We start from the raw sequence: 21,648 nt of genomic DNA, 5'->3' as shown, positions 1-21,648 counted from the left end.
TTTAAATAATTGTTTTCTCCTTAATGCTCATGTTTAAAGGCCCCCAACAACTTTGAAAATAAGGGAGTATTTGGCAAAGCATTCCAAATAATTGACCCTTGGTTCTGGAATTTGCTCCTTCTAGCAGGCTGCTCTCTTTAGCACTCAGCCAAACCCAACGTCTGGCAGCTTTGAAAAACGGTGCAAAATACATTCTTTTTAAACCTGAGAGTCACTAAAGATTTATTTTACATGTCTTGTAAAAATAACAAGATGAACCAGAAGTCTGCTAGAGAGACTAAAACTCAAGAACCACCCTTCTTTCCTCATTCTATAGATGAAGAACTAAGACTTAAAATATGTAATGATTTTCTTATGCTACTCAATATAACAGCAGCGCCTGGGCACATCCTGATCTCATGATTCACAGGCCAGTTCTTCTACAACCTCCTCTGAGAATGACACGGACACTTTCTTTGAATCACACTGGGTTATTCACAAATGCAAAGCTTTTTGTAAATGTGGGTATTACAGTCTTTGGTAACTGTAGCAAATAGTATATAAATAATTTTGTAATTTTTGGTATGCAACATCCTTTCCATGGTCCCGAAAAATCTGGTTTCACTGTCTTCTTGATTCTCCCAATTAAAGTTTCTAATTCATCAAGAAGGACACATGTGAACCTGTGTATGAGATGCAAATCTAAGAGACTTGAATCCACAATTAACCAATGAAAAAGGTATTGACTTTGTCTACATTTCCCACTAGATCACCCTATTTCCTGTAATAGTTGTCTGTGACCTAGGGAAAAATATGGAAGTTAGACACAAGGGTGAAAATGATTCCCAGGAAGATACCACAAACCGTAACACTAAGTTCTATTCAGTTTGAGGAAATGGAGTTAGGTCCAGAGACAGACATTTACATGGTGATAACAGATTCATTTTCTTGAAAATACGTGGCTACATTAAATAAGGCAGATAGCTAATTTTGTTTCAGTTCTACCCACTTTCCACATTCCACACATTACTCTACTTCCTTCCACTTCAGGCTGAAAATACCATTGAGACACAAAAGGTCAGGGAACTATTACAATAGTTCATTCTCACTCAAAAGATATATCATGTTCTTCTCCCTTCTGCAGAAAATTTACTTTCCTTCTACCACACCCAGTCCATGTGAGCCTAGTAGTGAAATACACAACTTAAGAGAGAAGTTGCTATTGTTTGCTAAGAGTGCTTTTCCGAATAATATAACCAAGGATAAGATGATAAGTAGTGAGAGAAAAGGTCCAAGTGGACCTTCCCACTGTCCAACCTCAGGGCCTTCTCAGGCCCCAGCCACCTGTCACCTTTCTTCCTGAGTGCAGGTCCCAACTTCCCTGCAGTGGCTACCACTACTCACTCTATCCTGACATCCTTTCTCCAAGAGAGGCTTTAGGGAGGAATAGAATGTCCGAAATGCCTCTGCCACCACTGTCCTGAAAACAAACTAAGCCTTCTTTTCTGGTGTAATTGTTTTACTGTTTGTACACACAGAAAATCAGGAAGTAACAAAAACATGGATATCGCAGATTCTAAGATCTTTCAATATCCTTTCAGTCATGGTCATTGGACTGCATTCCTGATTCCACCTATAAATTGTTCACCTAGGGGTAGATACTTAAATAAATACTTAATAACTATAGAGATTAGTGATGACAGGCACCATGATGTAGAGTTAAAAAACATGACCAAGGAAAGTTGAAGGGCCTTAGAAAAATTCTCTCAGCTCCCTTTGCCTAATCTCTTGAAACCATGGTCAACAACACACTTGGGGTAGGAAAACTTAAACTATAACTTATGATCCTAGGATCAAATGAGCAGAAATGTAGGATCAAAACATGCTTTATTTCCACAGAGCAGTTTTTCACAACTGTGTCAAACAAAAAGTTCTAGTTAATGTTTATGCTAGCACTTGATGAAAAATTCCAGACATAAAACTTCTGGAACTTAGACTTGAACTCAAAAGTACCTCCCATCTTTGAATAAATTTTAAAACTAAAACCTGGCTAAGTACACAGGGTTTTTTTTTTTTTTTTTTTCCTTAATAAGCATCCATCCTTCAGCAATTATTTGAATTTTCTTATTGAGACTATAATGATACATAAAAATGCTGGCTACCTGGAACTACCATCCTAGATAGGACAGATAGCTAAAGATTTTACTAGTACCTTTTAACAGTTTTGGATGGATATCATTTTGAAAGATATTACAATTCCTTGCCTTCTTTAATAGAATACCCTGAATGTAATTCAATCTTTCCATCAATATGAATACCACTTTATTACAGGATGTCCCAGGCCCTGATGAATACACTAACACCTGGACTTTTTTCTTTTGATGGCAGTTCACATTCCTCCAAAACTGTAGTTGCCACTTTTGATTCTTATCACACTTCCCTGTCAGTCTGACCACTTGTCCCTCTTAATTAATTTACTTATGAGAGAAGTTTCTAATTCATCTTTGCAAGCCCAAAGATAACATAGTTACAGCTACTTAAGGTGTTTAGTAAATGTTAAGTTTGTTGAAATAATACACGAATTAATAATAGATTTAAAATGTAGGCCGTGGCTTAACAGGCCGATCCTCCGCCTTGAGGCGCCGGCACACTGGGTTCTAGTCCCGGTCGGGGCACCGGATTCTGTCCCGGTTGCCCCTCTTCCAGGCCAGCTCTCTGCTATGGCCCAGGGAGGCAGTGGAGGATGGCTCAAGTCCTTGGGCCCTGCACCCGCATGGGAGACCAGGAGAAGCACCTGGCTCCTGGCTTCAGATCAGCATGATGAGCCGGCCGCAGTGGCCATTGGAGGGTGAACCAACGGCAAAAAGGAAGACCTTTCTCTCTGTTTCTCTCACTATCCACTCTGCCTATCAAAAAATAAAATAAAATAAAATAAAATAAAATGTAAAAAAAAAAACTTGCTAGAACTAGATGAAAATAACAAATAAATGTATTTATTTATTAAAAGTAATAAACAAACAGTAAAGGCCTGAGGAGCTTTTTTAATAGACTTGCAATACTGTTCCTATCCTTTCTAATTATCCACTATAATTTACAAATTGTGCCACACATTGCTTCTCAGCCTTTTGGCTAAGATCACAGGACACAGGACAGAGTTCCTGTTTTGTTTAGTTTTTCCATTATATATAACTTTTAAATAATTGTAGAAGAAAATAAAAATTCATAAAATGATGACATAAACTTTGGCTGATTATATACCACTTAGCAATGTCAAATAAATTTATTTCTAGACACACATTTGACCTACTCAGACAACTGAGAAATAGAGCTGGCACTCTTTGTTTTTAGAGTTGCCTGACAGGGTACCTCATCATAGTTAACCTGCTATGTGATTTTGGACAAATTATTTAACCTCCTTTAATTCGTTTTCTCATCTGAAAATAGTAACGACAAAACCTTTCTCACAGGGTTCTTGGAAGAATAATGCATTCTAAAGCCCTTACCACAGGACCTGGCTAAGTACACAGCAATTTTTATTATAACAGGTTGCCCATTCCTGGAGTGGAGATACTTGGTAACAACCCTGGGCATAGCCAGGTAAGTGACAGACAAGATATTTTTCTGCTGCCTGGCAGACAATGTCCCTGCCTCAGTACTGGGTGTTTTTGAGCCAAATATATCTCCCAGATCAGAATAAGCTCTAAGTCTACTATGTCTCCGACACTATAGAAAGCAGTTTTTTTTAACAGGTTTTTCCACTAAACTAGCATTCTAATGAATGGGGTTTTAACATGGGCAATCTTAGGGAAAGAAGGAAAGGGAATTTAAAAGAACACTAGCAACCCAAGCCCCAAAATTTATTTAAAATATTACAATCCTTAGCCACTGGCATTTGCACATATAAAACCTTCCCATATCAATGAAAGTATTGCATACAAGGTGGATTTTTCTTAAAGAAACTCATAAGATTTCCCTCATCTTACATTATCAAACTTGCAATATCCTAAATTCTTTTCTAGTGTTATCAAAGCAGAATATATTAATGAGTTACTTAAAATAGATAAATTAAATACTGGAAAATAAATGGGCTATCTTACCAATTAGTGTACTTGGAAATCAGTTAAGTCGTACTCAAAATATGGATAAGAACACAGATGGTGGTACCATATCAAAGATCTCCTAAAAAGGAATAATTCTTACTATACAAAGAATAATGGGTGAGGTTTTATCATCTCCAGTTTAAATTAAAAGGCATCTTTTGCACGTGTTGTTAAATTGGAGTACCTCCTTAGCAAACTTGGATGATTTCTTTTTTATTTCTAAGAGAGGTTTACCTGCTACTAAATGACTCCTCAGGTTATTCTCTTCATTAAACTCCAAGGCTATAGGTCTTATTTTCCAGCACCTTAATTAGCTGCATTATTGACTTTTGAGTCTTTTCTTAAAAAAAAAAAGATTTATTTATTGGAAAGGCAGAATTATGGGGGGTTGAGGGGATGTGGGGGAACAGACAGAGATCTTCAATGCAAATGGCTAGAACAGCCAGGACTGGGCCAGGCCTAAGCCAGGAGCCAAGGGCTTCATCCTGGTATTATATGTGGGTGGCAGGACCCCAAGTATTTGGGACATTTTCCAATGTTTTTCCCAGGTCATTAGCAGAGACATAGATCAGAAGTGGAGCAGCTGAGACACAGGACACCAACCGGCACCCATACGTGATGCTGGCATTGAAGGTGGAGGCTTTATCCACTATACCACAGCACTGGCCCCTGAATCTTTTCTTGATACACAACAATATTATAGTTGCATCTTAACTCCTTTAGAAGCCATTTAGTCTTGGGGCCAGTGTGGTGGCACAGTGGTAAAGCCACCACCCATAACACTGGAATTCCATATGGGCACTTGTTCAAATCCTGGCTGCTCTGTTACTGACACAAAAATGGACATGTAGACCAATGGAACAGAATAGAAACCACAGAAATTAATCTACACATCTATAAGCAACTTATTTTTGACAAATGAGCTAAAAGCCATCTGCTGAGAAAATTGGACCTACACCTACAGAAGTATGAAACAAGATAGCTACATTACACCTTATACAAAAATCAATTCAAAATGCAGCAAAGATCTAAATCCACAACCTGATAGCATCAAATTACTAGAGGAAAACATCAGGAAAACTCTGCAGGACATTGGCACAGGAAAAGATTCTTGGAAAAGACCCATGAAGCAGAGGCAATAAAAGCAAAAATACACAAATGGGATTACATCAAGTTAAGAAGCTTCTGCATTGCAAAGGAAACACTCAACAAGTGAAGAAGTAACTGACAGAATGGGAGAAACTATTTGCAAACTACGCAACCGATAAAAGATTAATATCCAGAATCTATAAAGAGCTCAAGAAACTCAACAACAACAAAATGAACAATCCAGTTAAGAAATTAGCAAATCAGGACACGAACAAGCATTTTTCAAAGGATGAAATTCAAATGGCCAACAGACACATGAAAAACTGCTCAGGATCACTAGCCAAAAGAGAAATACAAATCAAAACAACAATGCAGTTTCACCTTACCCCAATTAGAATGACTATCATCCAAAAATCAAAAACCAATAAATGCTGGTGAGGATATGGGGAAAAAAAGTACCCTAATACACTGTTGGTGGGAATGTAAACTAGTACAACCATTATGGAAGACAGTATGGTTTCCTCAGAAATCTGAAATAGATCTTCCATATGACTGCTGAGAATTTACCCAAATGAAATTAAACCAGCATATGACAGAGTTATCTATATCCCCATGTTCACTGCAGCTGAATTAACAATAGCTAAGATAAGGAATCAACCCAGATGTCCATCAACTGATGACTGGATAAAGAAATTTTGGTATATAAACACAGTGGACTGCTACTCAGCCATAAAAAGAATGAAATCCTATCTTTTGCAGAAAAATGGATACAAGTAGAAACCATCATGCTTAGTGAAATAAGCCAATCCCAAAAGGACAAATATCACATGTTTTCTTTCATATGTGGCATTTAATATAGAATGCCAAAAAAAGTATAGGAATGAAATGGACATCTTCTGATGTCCTTCTGCTGCAATTATTGTTTTTAACTCTTGTTTATACTCCTGTGGAACTGTGGTCTTCCCACTTTTTATTTGTTGAATATTACAGTTAATGGTGAATTAAACTGTGATTATAGAGGGGTTTTAAATTATGTCCTTACAAAAACTAAGAAAAAAAAAGAAAGGAAGAAAAGAGAGAGATTAGGGGGATTGAAGAAGGGACGCAGAAAAAAAGGAAGTATGGTTATCATCTTAAAAATACATGAAATTTGTTCTCCTTATATTATTAAAAAAAACTCTTGGCTGCTCCACTTCCAATCCAGCTTCCTGCAAATGTGACCAGGAAAGCAGCAAAATATGGTTCAAGTGCTTGGGCCCTTGCTACCCATGTGGGAGACCCCAGCGAAGCTCCTGGCTTCAGCCTGGTGTAGCCCAGACTGTTGTGGCCACCTAGGGAGTGAACCAGTGGATAGAAGATCTCTGTCTCTGTTTCTCCCTCCCACTCAAATAAATAAACAAATGTGAAAAAAAATAACAAGTCATTTTGTCTTATACATTATTACAAAAGTAATATTTTTGCACTAAACTTCTAAATTGGCAATTCTTATACATAATGCATGAAGACAATCTTGAATAGGACTATTCTAAATTATTAAATCTCCTAGATCACATAAAGTGAATTACAAAACAAAGGATAAATAGTAATACTGACATCAATATAAGGGTAACTATTTTATGGAGAATCGAAGGCACTTTATCTGAAATAGTGGCTCTTTTTTAAGTTGTTCTTCACTTCTAGGGAAACCACTCAACTGGAAAATGTATGTCAGCAAAACTAGGGACTAATCAAAGTAAACTTTTAGAACACATATTTTCAAACCTTAAGAAAGGCATAAATAAAATTTTGTGAAACCTGTGCCATAGTTCTGACTCCTTTGGTTCTGCAGAGAGTAAAAGGGGAAGTGAAAAGAATGTCTGGAGAGGGGAATCAAAGGGGCCCTGTTAGGACAGGGAACACAAGAGCCAAGGGCCTGGAGCAATAAGCAGTTGGCTTGCTAATTCCACACTGTGGTAATCCTAGAAAAAACTCAGTAAATTCAATCACCGTACCACAATACATATTTGTTACTTTTTTTTTTTTTTAAAGGTTGATTTGGGGAGATGCCACTGAGAATGTTATACTTAAGCAAAAACCTTGTAAAGGAGTGAATCTGGCACACACATACACAAAAGCGCTTCAGATGTCCCAGAGTCACTTCAAACTAAAAATATTCAAAACTAAACTTACTGTTTTTCCTTTCAAATAAGCCTCTTTCTGTATTTCCTTCAGCTCTCAATTGTGTCATCATCTCTCCCACTCCAGAAAGAAATCTGAGCTTTATCATTAGACTTTTACTCTTCCCATAACTTTGAACAACAATCTGCTGCACAAATCCTTTTTAATCCTATCTCTTAATAACTCCTATTGACTTTTCATTCCTATTGCAAGGACTATTATTACTGTCTTTGCTCATGCCATCAGCATTTTCCTCTAGGATTTTTAAAATATACATTGTCTAAACCAATCTTCTTACCAGCAATCTTGCTTCCTCCAGTCCATGCTTAGTACTGCCCACCTGTGGCAGGTGTGATCTGCAAAGTTTTTCAAGCCATTTTCCTACTTAAACTTTGCAGCCGTTTCCCATTATGGTCAAATCCCATCTCCTTATTGTAGCAGGAAGGGTCTTAGCATACCTACCCTTCTTGTCTTCCCACTTAACCTCTCCAAGTTTCTTCTTACCATTTCAGGTAAATTTACTGGTCCTTGTTCTATAGAGTTCCTCTTAGAAGTGACCCCTTTCATGCTGTGCTCTCTTACACAATTTGTTCAAGTTACTTTTAACAGTGGTTAGTCTTTCCCAAACACAGCTCAGTGACTGGTTCCAAACAGGCACTAAAAAAAATGAATGCATAAAATGAAATGTATTGCTCTTAATGACTGGTGTTAATATAAATAAGGACATGGCATATCTATGCTCCAGACCCGGAAAGAGGGTTCCTCTCTCCTCAAACCCTCAGAATTACCTTAGAAATCCTTCTTCAATTTGTATTTCTACACATTCTGATACTAAACACAGCCAATCTTACTTGCTTTGAAAACCAAATGACTGCAAAGCACAATAACCCTTTCTCAACTAAGAGCTTCTATTAGGGGCACTCCACATAGACACTATTTTATCTGGACACAGTTATCCCTTAGTATCCACAGGACATTGGATCTAGTGCATTCCAAATATCAAAATCTGTGGATGCTCCAGTCCCATAAAACGGCTCCTACATGTGAAACCTGGAAGAACCTCCTGGCTCCTGGCTTCAGCCTGGCCCAGCCTCAACTGTTGCAACCATTTAGGAGCGAACTAGCAAATGGAAGATCTGTCTGTCTCTCCCTCTCTCTATGACTCTTTCAAATAAAAAAATAAAAAATAAAAAAATGAAAATTTGAGGTTTAAAGAATCAATGATATGGACTAAAAAGTGAAACTAAAATTGATGACAGAAAGTAAGGGGAGATAAAGGAAAATTAGGTTTACAGTGTCATTCCAGTGACATCAGGAAAGACAAAGAGCTAACTTGTTTGTAAGGGAGTAATACATGAAATCTAAGATCAATAATCTCATCATAAAGTTAGCAAGATACTTAGCATATAAAGACAGGTCCAGAGGAGCAAAATGCAATTCGATATGTACCTTATCTACAGCAAAATGAAACCATTTGCAAGCTTCTCATTTGCTGAGTCTACTGGGGGTAGCAAATATTTGTTTACGACAAGCATCTGGTGGGAAATAGAAATCCACAGTACATTAGAGAAAGTTATTGCTAATGTTTTATTACATACTCATTGATTATAATAATGAATAGCAGTTTAAATTACTGTATATGAATTCCAAAGACTTAATTGAATTTGTTTAAAAAAAAATCAAATTAGAATTTATTTGCTCCTAGCATTATTTTTACATTCCCACCTAGGAAGAATTATCATCTTGGCAATTATGTAATAGCTAACTTTTAAAAATAGGAATTAAAGATTTATTAAATACATCAGACATAAACATAGGCTTGAGATAGTTCTGTATGGCCAATTAACTATTTTGAAAGACTGTAAAACTCTTTTTCTGTGGCTGGAAACCCCAGCTGGAATTTGCCAGCACAGGTGTAACAAGCAATTGCTTTTGTATATCAGATTTGATTATGCACAGCAATCAGGAGAGGCTGGTACAAACTCCAATTCAGTAGGTCTAGAGTACAGCCCTAGATTCCAGTTTTTAACAAGTTCTCAGGGATGCTGGTAGTTTATGGCCCATACTTTTAAATACGAAGGTCTAACTCTGGTCATTCTTGATGCCTATTGGGATTACCTGGGTAGCTTTTTGGAAGATCAGCATTTCTAGTGGTTAAAGTTTATTTAATTAGTCTGGGGTACAGTCTAGGCATTGATAGTTTTAAGAGCTCCCAAGGTGAGGATAACAGTACACTAAATTTGAGAGCCTACTGCCTAAAATATATTGGCTAGATTTATTAGGTTTATTTCAGTATTGCATAGATTATGGGAACAGATGTCCAAATACCTTCAAACTCTTAGTAAGCATATTATTGATAAGGTATATTTAGAATCTTGGTGGCTTCAATGTTATATTCCCATTATGTTATTTCATAATATACTTCTAATTTAAAGTTAGGTATCCATGAAATTACAATGAAATAAGGAGTTATTTTAAATTATAAAGTAGACATATAAGAGTATAAATGTATAAATGTGCAGTTTTAAAGTGTAGGGTAATGTCTGTTCTCATCAACATAAAAATGTTCAGAGTAGGAAGTTTACAAAAAATAATCCCCAAACCTGTTATTTACACAAGGAAGTCCTACAAACAGAAAAGTTTACCTAGTATATTCCCTACTTAAAGTAAGAGTCACTGTTCCAGCAGCTACAAGTTGGATTATTTTGTTAAACTGGACTCTGTAAAAGGTCAAATGCAACTCCATTCCCAGGACTCCCTCCTTCTTAGAAGGAATATTTAATGAATATTCATCAGAAATATTTAATGAAAAAGAATATTTTACTCTGAGGTATTTGCAGAGATTCCCTAATTAGGAGTGTACTTCAAAAAAATTATGGAACATGAAAGTAAAAGATAAACTAATTTTGATGCAGAAAATCCTGAAACTGTGTATAGAGGGGTCTTCTAAAGGTTGAAAGAAAATACATATTATTTTTAAAAATGCATGATTTAAAATTGTTTTGCAGGGGGAGCTGGCGCTGTGGCATAGGGGTAAAGCTGCTTTTCACACTAGCATGTCATCTGGGTGCCAGTTTGTGTCCCAGCTGCTCTGCTTCCAATCCAGCTCCCTAATGGCCTGGGGAAACCAGCAGAAGATGGCACAATTATTTGTGCACTGTCACCCTTGTGGCAGAACAGGATGAAGCTCTTGACTCCTGGATTTGGCAGGCCCAGCCCTGGCAGCTGCGACCATTAGGGAGTGAATGAGTGGGTGTAAGACTGCTCTCTAATTCTGACTTTCAAAATAAATAAATAAATTTTAAAAAGTTTTGCACCAAAATAAGATCTTTCAATTTCATTTCCCATGAACTTTTTAAGTACTTTCCTATTAGATTACAAGTCTACTACAATATACTAATGGTGTGAGTTAAGCTTTCTAAATCAGCTTTTTCACACAGAAAATAATGCAACAGGAATGTTGAAAGTACAAACCAATGCTACCTATAAATATAAGACAGCATTAAGTTTAACTTTGAGCAGCCAAAATAAATAAATAAATAGACACAAAATACTGTGGCAGTGTCTCAGTGCAAAGAACTGAAGTTCAGATTTGGGACTACTGACTCCTTCCAGGTTTGCAACTAATAAGCTACATAAGCAAATCCCATTTTTAAAATAAACCTCAGTCTCATCTTAAAAATAAAGAGGTTCATAGGGATTATCTTCAAATTCTCCCGCAGAACAAATCTCTATAATCTGAAACAGTTATCCTCTAAAGCAAATATGATTAATTCTAACAACAAAATGCCAAGTGTTTACTTTTAACATGATCGATTAAACAAGTCTCTTAAGAAAAATACCATTTTAAACTGTACTCAAATCTAGTAACTGTTTCACTACTTCTTAAAATTGTCAACCACCCTCCTCCTCAGAAAAAAGTCTGGGGTAGGTGGGGAGAAAAGGAATCATTAACTATAATGCATGAACATCATATAGAATTAAAATTATATAAACTGGTAAAATGCTTTTCCCTAAGGAAAACTATTAGAAAGTATGCAGATTTTATGACCTATCCCAAACATATACAGCCATGTTTATTATTATGTAAAATCTTCATATTAAAAATAACTCATAATGCCCATATAAAATTATCCCAATTAATAAAGATAATAGTACATGGAGATTATTTCCTTTTAGTTTTTATTGTTTAGTTTGAATACATGTCCTGCTGATCAGAAAACACCAGTGCAACCAAACATAAGAGATATTCCTGAATGAATCAAAAAGTGTCCCTCTTGCAGCTGTCACAAGGATGCTGAGAAAACCTAACAGTGGCAGAGTGAGACAGAAGGGTGTCTTAATTCTAAGTCTCACTCATCAATCCTCTTCAGAACTGGAGTCATCCTCTTGGTCGGAGAGCTCAGCCACAGGGAAGCGAAGAATGGCAGCTACTCCAGTCAGCTGGCTGAGCTGCTCCCCAGACACGTGAAGACTGGAGAATATCCTGACCGTGCCTGCGTTCTCCTTCACGCTGTCCACCAGCTTCACATACCGGCTTCGCGTGGCTACATCCTGGTGCCTGAAGAGCTCATCGCTGATGAGCAACGTGTCGATTGCCATGGCTTCGTTGGCCTTCTCCACCTGCTTGAGTCCATAGAAAGCTCGGTCAGGTTCGTGCTGTAACATTTTGTAAAAGTCATCCAGGGCTTTTACTTCTCCAGCAGCTTTAGTGTCTGAAAGGCGGCTAGCAATGGTAGGGTCACAAAGGGCCTCTTTCAAGGAGTACTTGTGTCCAGAGGAGGCATGTACCTAGAATCACAATTATCAAAGTTAGACAAAAGAAATCTCTCCCAACACCCGTTAACCAGCCCACACCGACCTAAAGCCAAAGACATTAATTAGGCCTTGTATGTTCAAGGACTTTCACACAGTTCATTAAATCAATCTGCGCGCTATTTCACAGCTTCTATTCATTTCCTTATCTCATTTACAATCCCAACCAACCACAGGACTTTCTCTTCTTTCACTTTCCCCAGCTCTAACACTTCAGGGGTGTTTTTTCACCAATCCCTCCGCCCTGTTCTTCATCAACCCTGGGTTAGGACTGCTTTACCTGAAGGAATTTGGACCGGTTTTCCAGGAGCACTTTGTTGTCCGTCTTCACCGCTTGCTGAAACATGTAGTCGCAGAACTGCTCCCTCACGAACCCCGGGCTGGCCACCAGGACGCACTTGACGACGTCGAAGTGTATGTGGCGCTGGATGGCCTGGACCACCTGCTCGTAGAACCGCTCCAAGGCCCGGTCGTGCTGCGAGCAGTTGCCTTTCCTCTTCCTGGGGATGTTCACCTCCACCTTGGCCCGGGTGAGGGTCATGCTGGGAGTGACTAGACAGATATGGGCGAGGCCTTCCTGCATGACCACGGCAGCCACATCAGCGCTCCAGGCTGGGTCGCAGGCCTGCTCGATGCGCTCCAGAACCACGCTGTCCCACTGTTTCTTGGCCAAGGTGAACTGGCGGTTGGGCTCCAGCTCGATGGTGTGGTAAGCCCCCATCTTGACGTACTCGTTCTCTTGGATGTTGGTCCCCTTGACCCGCAGCTGGCAGGCTTGGGAGTCGAAGTCGATGGCCTCCACGCACAGAGTGAGGGTGGTGCGCACCCGGTTGCTGCCCACGCTGCCCGTGGAGGACTCGGTCTGCACCTTGCGGATGGTGGAGGCGCGCAAGCTGTCGCCCACCTGCACTAGGTTGTACGTGTGCCACATGTCCTCGGGCTCCTCGGGGACCAGGGTCACCTGGCCCGCGTTGTCCTTCTCAATGTCCTTCCTCACGAGCTTCATGGCCTCGGCGGGGGGGCTTACTGGCCTCACGAGAACCGAGGGGGTGTCGCCCCCTAGGAAAGGGATGGGGAAGGGGAGGCCTGGCCGGGAAGGGGGCGGGTCCGCTTTCTACAAGTACCTGCCGGGCGGGGAGAAAATATGCTCGCTCTGATTCACGTGGCCGAGGGGAGCACTTACTCTAGCCCTTCCTTGCTCCGTCTCCGGACTCGTGGCACCGAAGGCCCTCGGGAGGCGCCCCCGCGAACCCGACCCTCTCCGGGCCCTCAGCTGCCAGCGCGGAGCAAGAGGCTGACGCAACGAGGGCGCCTGCGCAGCCCGCGTCCCGCCTCCGCGGCGCACGTCGTACGTGCCCGGCGGAGGGGCGGGGCCTCGGCTTGCGCGCGCGCAGGCGCACTAAGCAGCAGTCACTTGGGGACAAATAAGCCGCCTAGAGCGCACGGAATAGTTGGTGGCTAATTCCTAGTCCTGTATTTTAATGCTTTGGCTTAGAATTACGTTTCCCTTTCCACGTCTGTTTTTGAGAACTGGGTGCGGTTGCCACTCTACCCCTTCCCTTGGGACAAATCCAGATTCAAAACTTGAGTGAAAGGACCTTTCAAAGTGCAGACTTGGTCCCACGGGGTCCAGACTGCGCTGGGTTTTGCTCCCGCCTTACCCGCACCCGGACGTTATGCGCCAGTGGGAGCTGGTATTCGCGCCGGCGACTTCTAAGAACCGGCCCGGCTGGGTCTGGGCTGCGAGCGGCGAGCGAGGCCAGCTGTTCCCGGCGCTCAGCTATCGCGTCTGCACAATCTCGTTAACCCAGATGTCAGAGCGCTGATCCCAGAGGGACAGGAAGCTATGTGTGGAATGCTCCCCTGGGTGGACTTCTCAGTTGCCTGACCTGAAGTCCTGGGAATCCCACAATCCGAAGCCAGCCTTTTTGGCTTTCTGCAGCTCAGCAGCCTGTGCGGTGTTTGGGCTGGGGGTTGGGTCCCAGTAGCTGAGGGCCGGATCCTCACTGCCCAACCTAAGGTGGCAGCTGATGGTTTGGCAAGTCGGTGGGGTCTGATCCGCGGTCACCGACCCCAGTTTTTACGGAATCGATTTCAAAGAAAATCCTTTAGTTACCCTTTTTTTTTTTTTTTTTAATTGGGGCACTGGGTGGTAATGGGGTGGGGAAGTGGATTGCCTCTTCAGGTGACCAGTGAATAGGAAAAAAAAATCACCAGGCTTTTCTTGAGAGTTAAGATAGAGTGCAGGGCTCAGAAGTGCTGCACACACTCCTTCCCTTACCTGTCTTGTTGCACATGTATTTGAGAGGGGAGCCCACCAACCCCATCTGGATGAAAGAGAGCAATCTGCCTGCAGTACAAAACTGGATAATTTTACCCAGCTACCAGTTATCTTCCCCAGTGGCGCCAGGGTCTGGGACCAACCAACCTCTTCCAAATTCTAGCACATATTAGTGCCGCATTTGTTTTGTGGCTTCTCTCCCCCCCGCCCCCCCAATCCCCCAATCTGTGTCCTCACTTTCCTATCCTAATGAGTGCTCTCACAAAGTTCCTAATGCACTCTGCTGCTTACAAATCTGAGAGAATCCCAAAACTTTTTTTTTTTTTTTTTGAACAGGCAGAGTGTACAGTTTGAGAGAGAGACAGAGAGAAAGGTCTTCCTTTCCTGTTGGTTCACCCTCCAATGGCCGCCGCAGCCGGCGCACCGTGCTGATCCGAAGCCAGGAGCCAGGTGCTTCTCCTGGTCTCCCATGCGGGTGCAGGGCCCAAGCACTTGGGCCATCCCCCACTGCACTCCCGGGACACAGCAGAGAGCTGACCTGGAAGAGGGGCAACCGGGATAGAATCCAGCGCCCTGACCGAGACTAGAACCCGGTGTGCCGGCGCCGCAACTAGTGAGCCGTGGTGCCGGCCCCAAAACTTTTTAGCACTGGAGTGTGAAGCTGGCTTGCTTCTCTATAGGAGATTGCATCTTTTAAATTAGAATTCCTAATTGGTGGGGTGAAAGTATGCATCAGATGCCTGTGGGGGCGGGGGGAGGAGACTAAGAAAGTGCATTTTTGAGCTGCAGGCTTTGAGGTGCCCCTTGATCACCAGTATAAGTACTATTCATTTCTCCCCATAGTCTGCCAAAGATTGAATCAAAGTGGTAGGTACACAATAAGGTCTTAATACAAGGTTTTATTGAAAAGCTATCACGTATTTAATATTGCCAAGTACTTTCCTTTCCTATGCTTTTTCTTATCCTGTCCTGTAAGGTAAATATTACCTTTATTTTATAGAATAAAGTGTAAATGTAGAGAAGTTAACAAATGAGTTCAAGATCACTTAACTAGCTTCCAAATTCAGGCCTCCTTAGCTGCATACCTTATTCTTTTCTCTTTCCACTCCTGCCATCCTTCAGTTGCAAGTTATGTGCTGTTATCCACTGTCACTTCTCCTGTCACCTCTACCAGTTAAAGACCCAGTGCAAGCCAACCTAGAGGATTTGAAAGGCACTGGTCTCTTCCCTGATCTTTTATTGCCTCTTAAGAATAGTCCACTCTTCTTTTTCACAGGCTTCCTTCTGCTCAGCCTAGATGAGCATATGATCTTTGGGAAAGATTTGATATTCTATTTTAGAAAAATATGTTTATTTCTGAATTTTTTTTTTTTTTTTTTTGGACAGGCAGAGTGGACAGTGAGAGAGAGACAGAGAGAAAGGTCTTCCTTTTGCCGTTGGTTCACCCTCCAATGGCCGCCGCGGTAGCGCGCTGCGGCCGGTGCACCGTGCTGATCCGATGGCAGGAGCCAGGTGCTTCTCCTGGTCTCCCATGGGGTGCAGGGCCCAAGCACTTGGGCCATCCTCCACTGCACTCCCTGGCCACAGCAGAGAGCTGGCCTGGAAGAGGGGCAACCGGGACAGGATCGGTGCCCCGACCGGGACAAGAACCCGGTGTGCCGGTGCCGCAAGGCGGAGGATTAGCCTGTTGAGCCACGGCGCCGGCGTATTTCTGAATTTGAAACTTGTGGAAAACCCACATTGACTCTTAATTCCATGATTCTTTAACATTTTTTTTTAAAACTGTAAGACAAACACTTTGTGCTTTTTAAATAGCAATAGACTTTCATGATTGAACACAGTACATAATTTTTCATAGTTACTATTTGATATGAAATATCTGTAACAGTTTAGAACTTTTTAAAAGTAACGTGTTTATTGTTGAATGATAAGATGTGTTTTCCTAGCTTTTTTCTTGTTATGGCTTAGTATTTCTAGACCTAGCAGTGTAGTTTTATTTTGAGTTAATTTGAGTTCTCATTCACTGTTAATTCAAGCATCAAATCTTAGCATTTAAGTCTCACTGTTCTGGTTTTACAAACTTTATTTCTTATTTGTCCCTCTTGGCTCCCTGTATTCTACCCTGAGAGTCACATTTGTTACCCATGCATTCTAGGACCCCTTATACTTCACTGCCTTAGCTCATACCATTCTGGCCACACAATGTCACTCATGTCACCCCTGCTTCAAGTAAATCCTTTCTATTTTTAAAGACCAGTTTACTTCTTATCTCAAACTTGAAACTGTGCATTTTATTAATTTGAATATGTGGTTTTCTTTCCTATTGAACTCCAGATGAATTCATCCTTTTATCTCTCCACTATTCCTTGCACATTGTCAGCACATTTATAATTGGGATAAGCTAGGTGAGTCAGATATCAAGTGTGGCCGGCATATTAACATTCAAATGGACATTTCCTCAGGCCCTGTTATTGTTATCTACTGTAGGTCACTCATTTAATAAATGTAGATTAAAAACTACTATTATTATAGATATATTTTCATTCTTTTCCAAAATAAGCAAAATCATGAGAAAAGGGCCAACATTTAGTTCTGTTGCTTTAAATTCCAATTTTGTACTTATTTTTACTGGCTCTTTGAGAACAAAAACATTTGTATCAGTAACTTTAATAACATATAGTTTTCCTATAATATCTTATTTATAGTAATCTCTCCAAAACAAAAAAAGAGTCAGTGTTGTTACTTCCAAGAGTTTTTAATTTGTTGTTTTTGATACACTTCCAGTGTCTCAAAACAAGAATTAGGCTAGTTCAAGAGAATTGTAGTTCTTACTCTTTAGTTGTTTTTCCTGTGATTTTTGGCAACATACATTCTCTTTGAATCTCAATTTTCTTAAGAATTGAGGGAATTGAATTCAATAATTAAAATCATTGTAATTTTAAATATATTATGGTGCGATAATGTTTAAAAATTTAAAACATCTATTATCTCACCCTAACATATTTGTTTTTAATTTTACATACTATCTTTTTTTATAGATTTATTTATTTATTTGAAAGGCACAATGACAGAGACAGAGAGAAAGATATCTCTTCCATCTGCTGATTTGCTCCCTAGATGGCCATAATAATTAGGGCTGGGCCAGGCTGAAGCCAGGAGCCAGGAGCCAGGAACTCCATCTAGGTCTCCCATGTGAGTGGCAGGGACCCAAGTACTTGGGCTATCATCCACTGCTTTCCTAGGTACATTAGCAGAGAGATGAATTAGAAGTAGAACAGCCAGGACTCCAAACAGTGCTCAGATTTGGGATGCTGGTGTTGTGAACTTAACCAGCTGTGCCACAACGGCAGCCCTACATGCTATGTTTGATTTGAATCTCGACCATTTTAGTGGTAAGAGATTGACTGCAAGGTTAATGCTTACACACCAAGAATCAGCAGACCTTACAGACTTGTTGGAGTCTAGTAACTTTACATAAGTCCTTTCACCTGTAGAGACTACACTCATTCTCCTGTAAATAAGATTATTTTTCCTGCCCCATTTGACAGTCTTTCCGAGATTCTACTGAGCTTATATACTTTGTAAATTGTAGAGCTCAGTAAACATGTAAAATACTATGATAAATCTCCAAAGAATGCCTGGCTGGAAGCTACAAATAAGCATCAGACAGGGCAAAGGGCAAGGGCTCACATTACAAGATAGTGAACATTCAGCCTTGGGGGAGAAAAAAATTTTGAGTCGGCTGAAGCTTTATCTGGTAGGTACATTTATTTATTTTAGCACTTTCTTTTTTTAAGAAAATTTTAAAAAGATGTATTTATTTATTTATTTTAAAGGCAGAATTAATTACAGAGAGGCAGAGGCGAAGAGAGAGACAGAGGTCTTCCGTCCGCTGGGTCACTCCCCAGATGGCTGCAATGGCTAGAGCTGTGATTATCTGAAGCCAGGAGCCAGGAGCTTCTTCCAGGTCTCCCATGCAGGTGCAGGGGCCCAAGGACTTGGGCCATCTTCTACTGCTTTCCCAGGCCATAGCAGAGAGCTGGATTGGAAGTGGAGCAGCCGGGACTGGAACTGGGCACCCATATAGGATGCCGGCACTGCAGGCAGCGGCTTTACCCGCTATACCACAGCCCAGCCCCTAGTACCTTCTTTACAGAAAAATCTTAGGTCAACCCTAATCTATGGAATGTTGACACACCTCATTGGTGAATTGGATTACAATCTCCCCTATTATAATAACACAATACATGTGGTCTTTGTGACAGCAGCAGGGATTATGGGCTCTCGAAGGATGGAAATCTTGTTTGACACATTCTACGCTTAGCACTGCCACCCTGAAATGGTAGCGGCTGAATAAATTATCTTGGTTTTTGTTTGTTTGATTTCTTGTTTGTTTCTTTTTTTCTGTTTGTGAGGCTTACCTTCCTGCAACACAGCCCTGATCTTCTCATTCCTCTGTTTTAAGCACCTTGTGGGCTTCCTGTCATTCCTTCTTTGCATGGCTATTGCTTCCTCCAGACCATGAGCCTCGTAAAAAGGAAAGACTACCTTTTATTTATCTTTCTGCTCCTGGAATCCAGCAAAAAAGTAGTTCATCATCATGTTGTATGAGAAAATGAGTAATTATTAGTTTTCCTTTAATTCAGTTTTAGACTTTTTGGTCACTGACATCTTAAAATTATCAAATCACATTGCTTTATAATGTTACAAAAATATAAAAACAAGATTAATCATAGGCTAAATTTTTATAAACCTATTTTAACTTTTGAAATATTCATACTTGCATTAGAAATAGTGATCTTAACTAAATTAAATTTAACATTATTGAATTTAATTAAAACATTTTAAGAAGTCACGTCATGGCAATTGGTTTGATTATACATCATTTGGAAAGTGATCTTTGGGGCCGGTGCTGTGGTGTAGTAGGTTAAGCCTTTGCCTGTGGCTTCAACATCCCATATGAGTGCCGGTTTGAGTCCTGGCTGCTCTACTTCCATTCCTGCTCCCTGCTGATGATGGCCTGGGAAAGCAGTGGAAGAGGCCCAAGTGCTTGGGCCCCTGCACCCATATGGAAGATCCAGAAAAAGCTCCTGGCTCCAGGATCGTGGCTCTTGATTGGTCCAGTTTGAGCCGCTGCAGCCATTTGGCAAGTGAACCAGCAAATGGGAGACCTCTCCATCTGTCACTCCTTCTCTGTCTGTAACTGCCCCTCAAATAAATAAATAAATCTTAAAAAAAAAAAAAACAACAGGAAAGTGATCTTTAGAGAATTCATAGTTAGAGCTCTGATTATGAGTCTGCAGTGATAAATGCAATCATTTCAATAGAACATGCAAACCCCATACTCCCATGTGACTTTTGCAAGCAAAGTTAAGTGCAAGGGTATTCAACTAATACAGGAAAAAGGGCAAAAGGGAAAAGGGAAAGTCCAGTTTTTTAAAAGAATTTGTTGTATTTATTATCTAAATTTCCTGTGACCAAAAATGCTTATTTGTAATTGTCACAAAACAATGCAATACCTCCAATCAAATAAACAAATCCTATCAAAAATGTGTGTGTGTGCTATTTATATGTATTGCTGTCCTTTATAAAATCATTTTACCCAAAATAAAATGAATCATGTGGATATGTTTAAGGGCTGGTCAATATCCATATGTATTTTCAGACTTTGGTATTTGGCAAACAATAAGCCTAGTTAATAAAATAATTTTGGAAATGCACTTACTTCATATTGAGGAGATGATTTATGACAAGATATATAAACCATCTTAATCTCATTGATGTTCTAATACACAAGTGCTCTATTTACATTTGAGTCTGCATTTATCTCATATAATTCATACAAAAAGAGCTTATGTCTTCATGTCTGTTAATATCTGAATTCTGGTGATTTTTCTAGTGATTTAGATTTTCAATTATCTTGTTTATAAGAGACCTACTGTTTGGATAAAACAGTATTAATATTTTTGTACATAAAGTGAATTGTTAACAATAACCAGTATGTGCATTTTAATTTCATTTTGAAACTTGGTTGACTTTTTAATCTGTCTTTTAAATCATAGAAATGTTTAGATCAAAATTAGGCCCCTTCATATACACACAGTCCCAGCACTCACCACCATGGTAGAAAGAGCTGGCAAAGTAGAATCTTCTTTGATTATTGTTACCTATCTCCTGAAGCTCCTTTCTAATGGTAAATATTTACAGAAAGTTCTGTTTTAGGGATCTGGGGAAGCTACTGGTGCCAGAAGACCAATTATCCCCTGGATCAGATAGAAACTTGGCTCTAGAAGACAATTAAGACAGCATGTGCTATCATATCTTAGCTTCTGTGAAATCTTAGGGTACAGTTTTCAAATGTTACAAATATGATAGAAGATTGCTATGAAGATAAGTATTATGTATTGTAATTTAAGAAGCATGTTTTCCCATAGTTCAACATCTCTGAAACTAAGATACATCTAATAATGCAGTAATTATATTAGATTGATAAAGTTTGTCTTAGTGGTGGTACAATAATGGTGCATTTTTCAATTCATGTTGTCTTCCATTCAATTATAAATAAATATGGATAAATATAAATATTCTAGATGGGCATGTAATTAAAGGAGAATATCTGATTCCTTGAGTATTTTATGAGTTTTCTATAGTCTTGTTTTGTGGTTGATTCAATAAAAAGTGCCTGTTATTTCCAGGTGCTAAGGATTATAAAAACCCTGCTGTTACAGAGCATAAGATGGAAAGATAGACAATTAGATATTTAAGTAAAATATCATGTATGTTATAGAATTTAAGGTGCTTGGGGCACACATTTCTTGGGGGAAGGGAGTCTCTTGGAAATGGCATTCATGTAGGAATTTAAGGATCAGTAGCAGTGGGAGTAATTGCTTATGCAAAGGCCAAAGAAGAGCTTGTATAATACAGGAGTCGAAAGAAGTTCAATAATTTAGAACATAGCAATATATTCAACTCATTTGCATCTTTTGATACTCTACTGTACTTGCTTTGAGAGAGAATACAATTGTCCAGTCACAGACCACTCTGAATAGGCAATCTATTCTGACTTTAGCACTGTGGCAATAATTCCAAAATATCTTTCAGTTTCTTAACATGAATTCAAGTTCATCATTTTGTGTCCCATGCAACACAAAAGCAGTGACGGCAATGAGTGAGATTTGGTCCTCAATTTCTTGGATGTGTTTTAAACACAAACTTTATTCTGTGAGT

At 39.9% G+C, this 21,648-nt stretch overlaps 2 protein-coding genes across 2 annotated transcripts in view; both read right to left on the bottom strand.

Annotated features, from left to right (window-relative positions):
• ITGA1 (integrin subunit alpha 1) overlaps positions 1–21,648 on the bottom strand; it is a 176,060-nt gene that overhangs the window by 149,786 nt on the left and 4,626 nt on the right. The gene's annotated exons all lie outside the window — the stretch shown is intronic.
• PELO (pelota mRNA surveillance and ribosome rescue factor) lies at positions 11,469–13,457 on the bottom strand. The gene is made up of 2 exons (XM_062212066.1): positions 12,421–13,457; positions 11,469–12,116 (listed from the first exon to the last, which is right to left on the bottom strand). The coding sequence occupies exons 1-2, from the start codon at positions 13,144–13,146 to the stop codon at positions 11,685–11,687; spliced, it is 1,158 nt and encodes a 385-aa protein (XP_062068050.1). The 5' UTR covers positions 13,147–13,457; the 3' UTR covers positions 11,469–11,684.

Source organism: Lepus europaeus, chromosome 15 (genome assembly GCF_033115175.1).
Source record: "Lepus europaeus isolate LE1 chromosome 15, mLepTim1.pri, whole genome shotgun sequence".
Taxonomy (NCBI): Eukaryota; Metazoa; Chordata; class Mammalia; order Lagomorpha; family Leporidae; genus Lepus; species Lepus europaeus.
Note: the sequence above shows the minus strand (reverse complement) of the source record. Positions and strands in the feature narration are given on the sequence as shown.

Bases quoted from the DNA above. Each gene is read 5' to 3' on its own strand.
- PELO (XM_062212066.1), bottom strand. From the start codon at position 13,146: ATGAAGCTCGTGAGGAAGGACATTGAGAAGGACAACGCGGGCCAGGTG. The intron at 12,117-12,420 runs GTAAAGCAGTCC...TTGTGATTCTAG, and splicing joins ACCGGTCCAAATTCCTTCAG to GTACATGCCTCCTCTGGACA.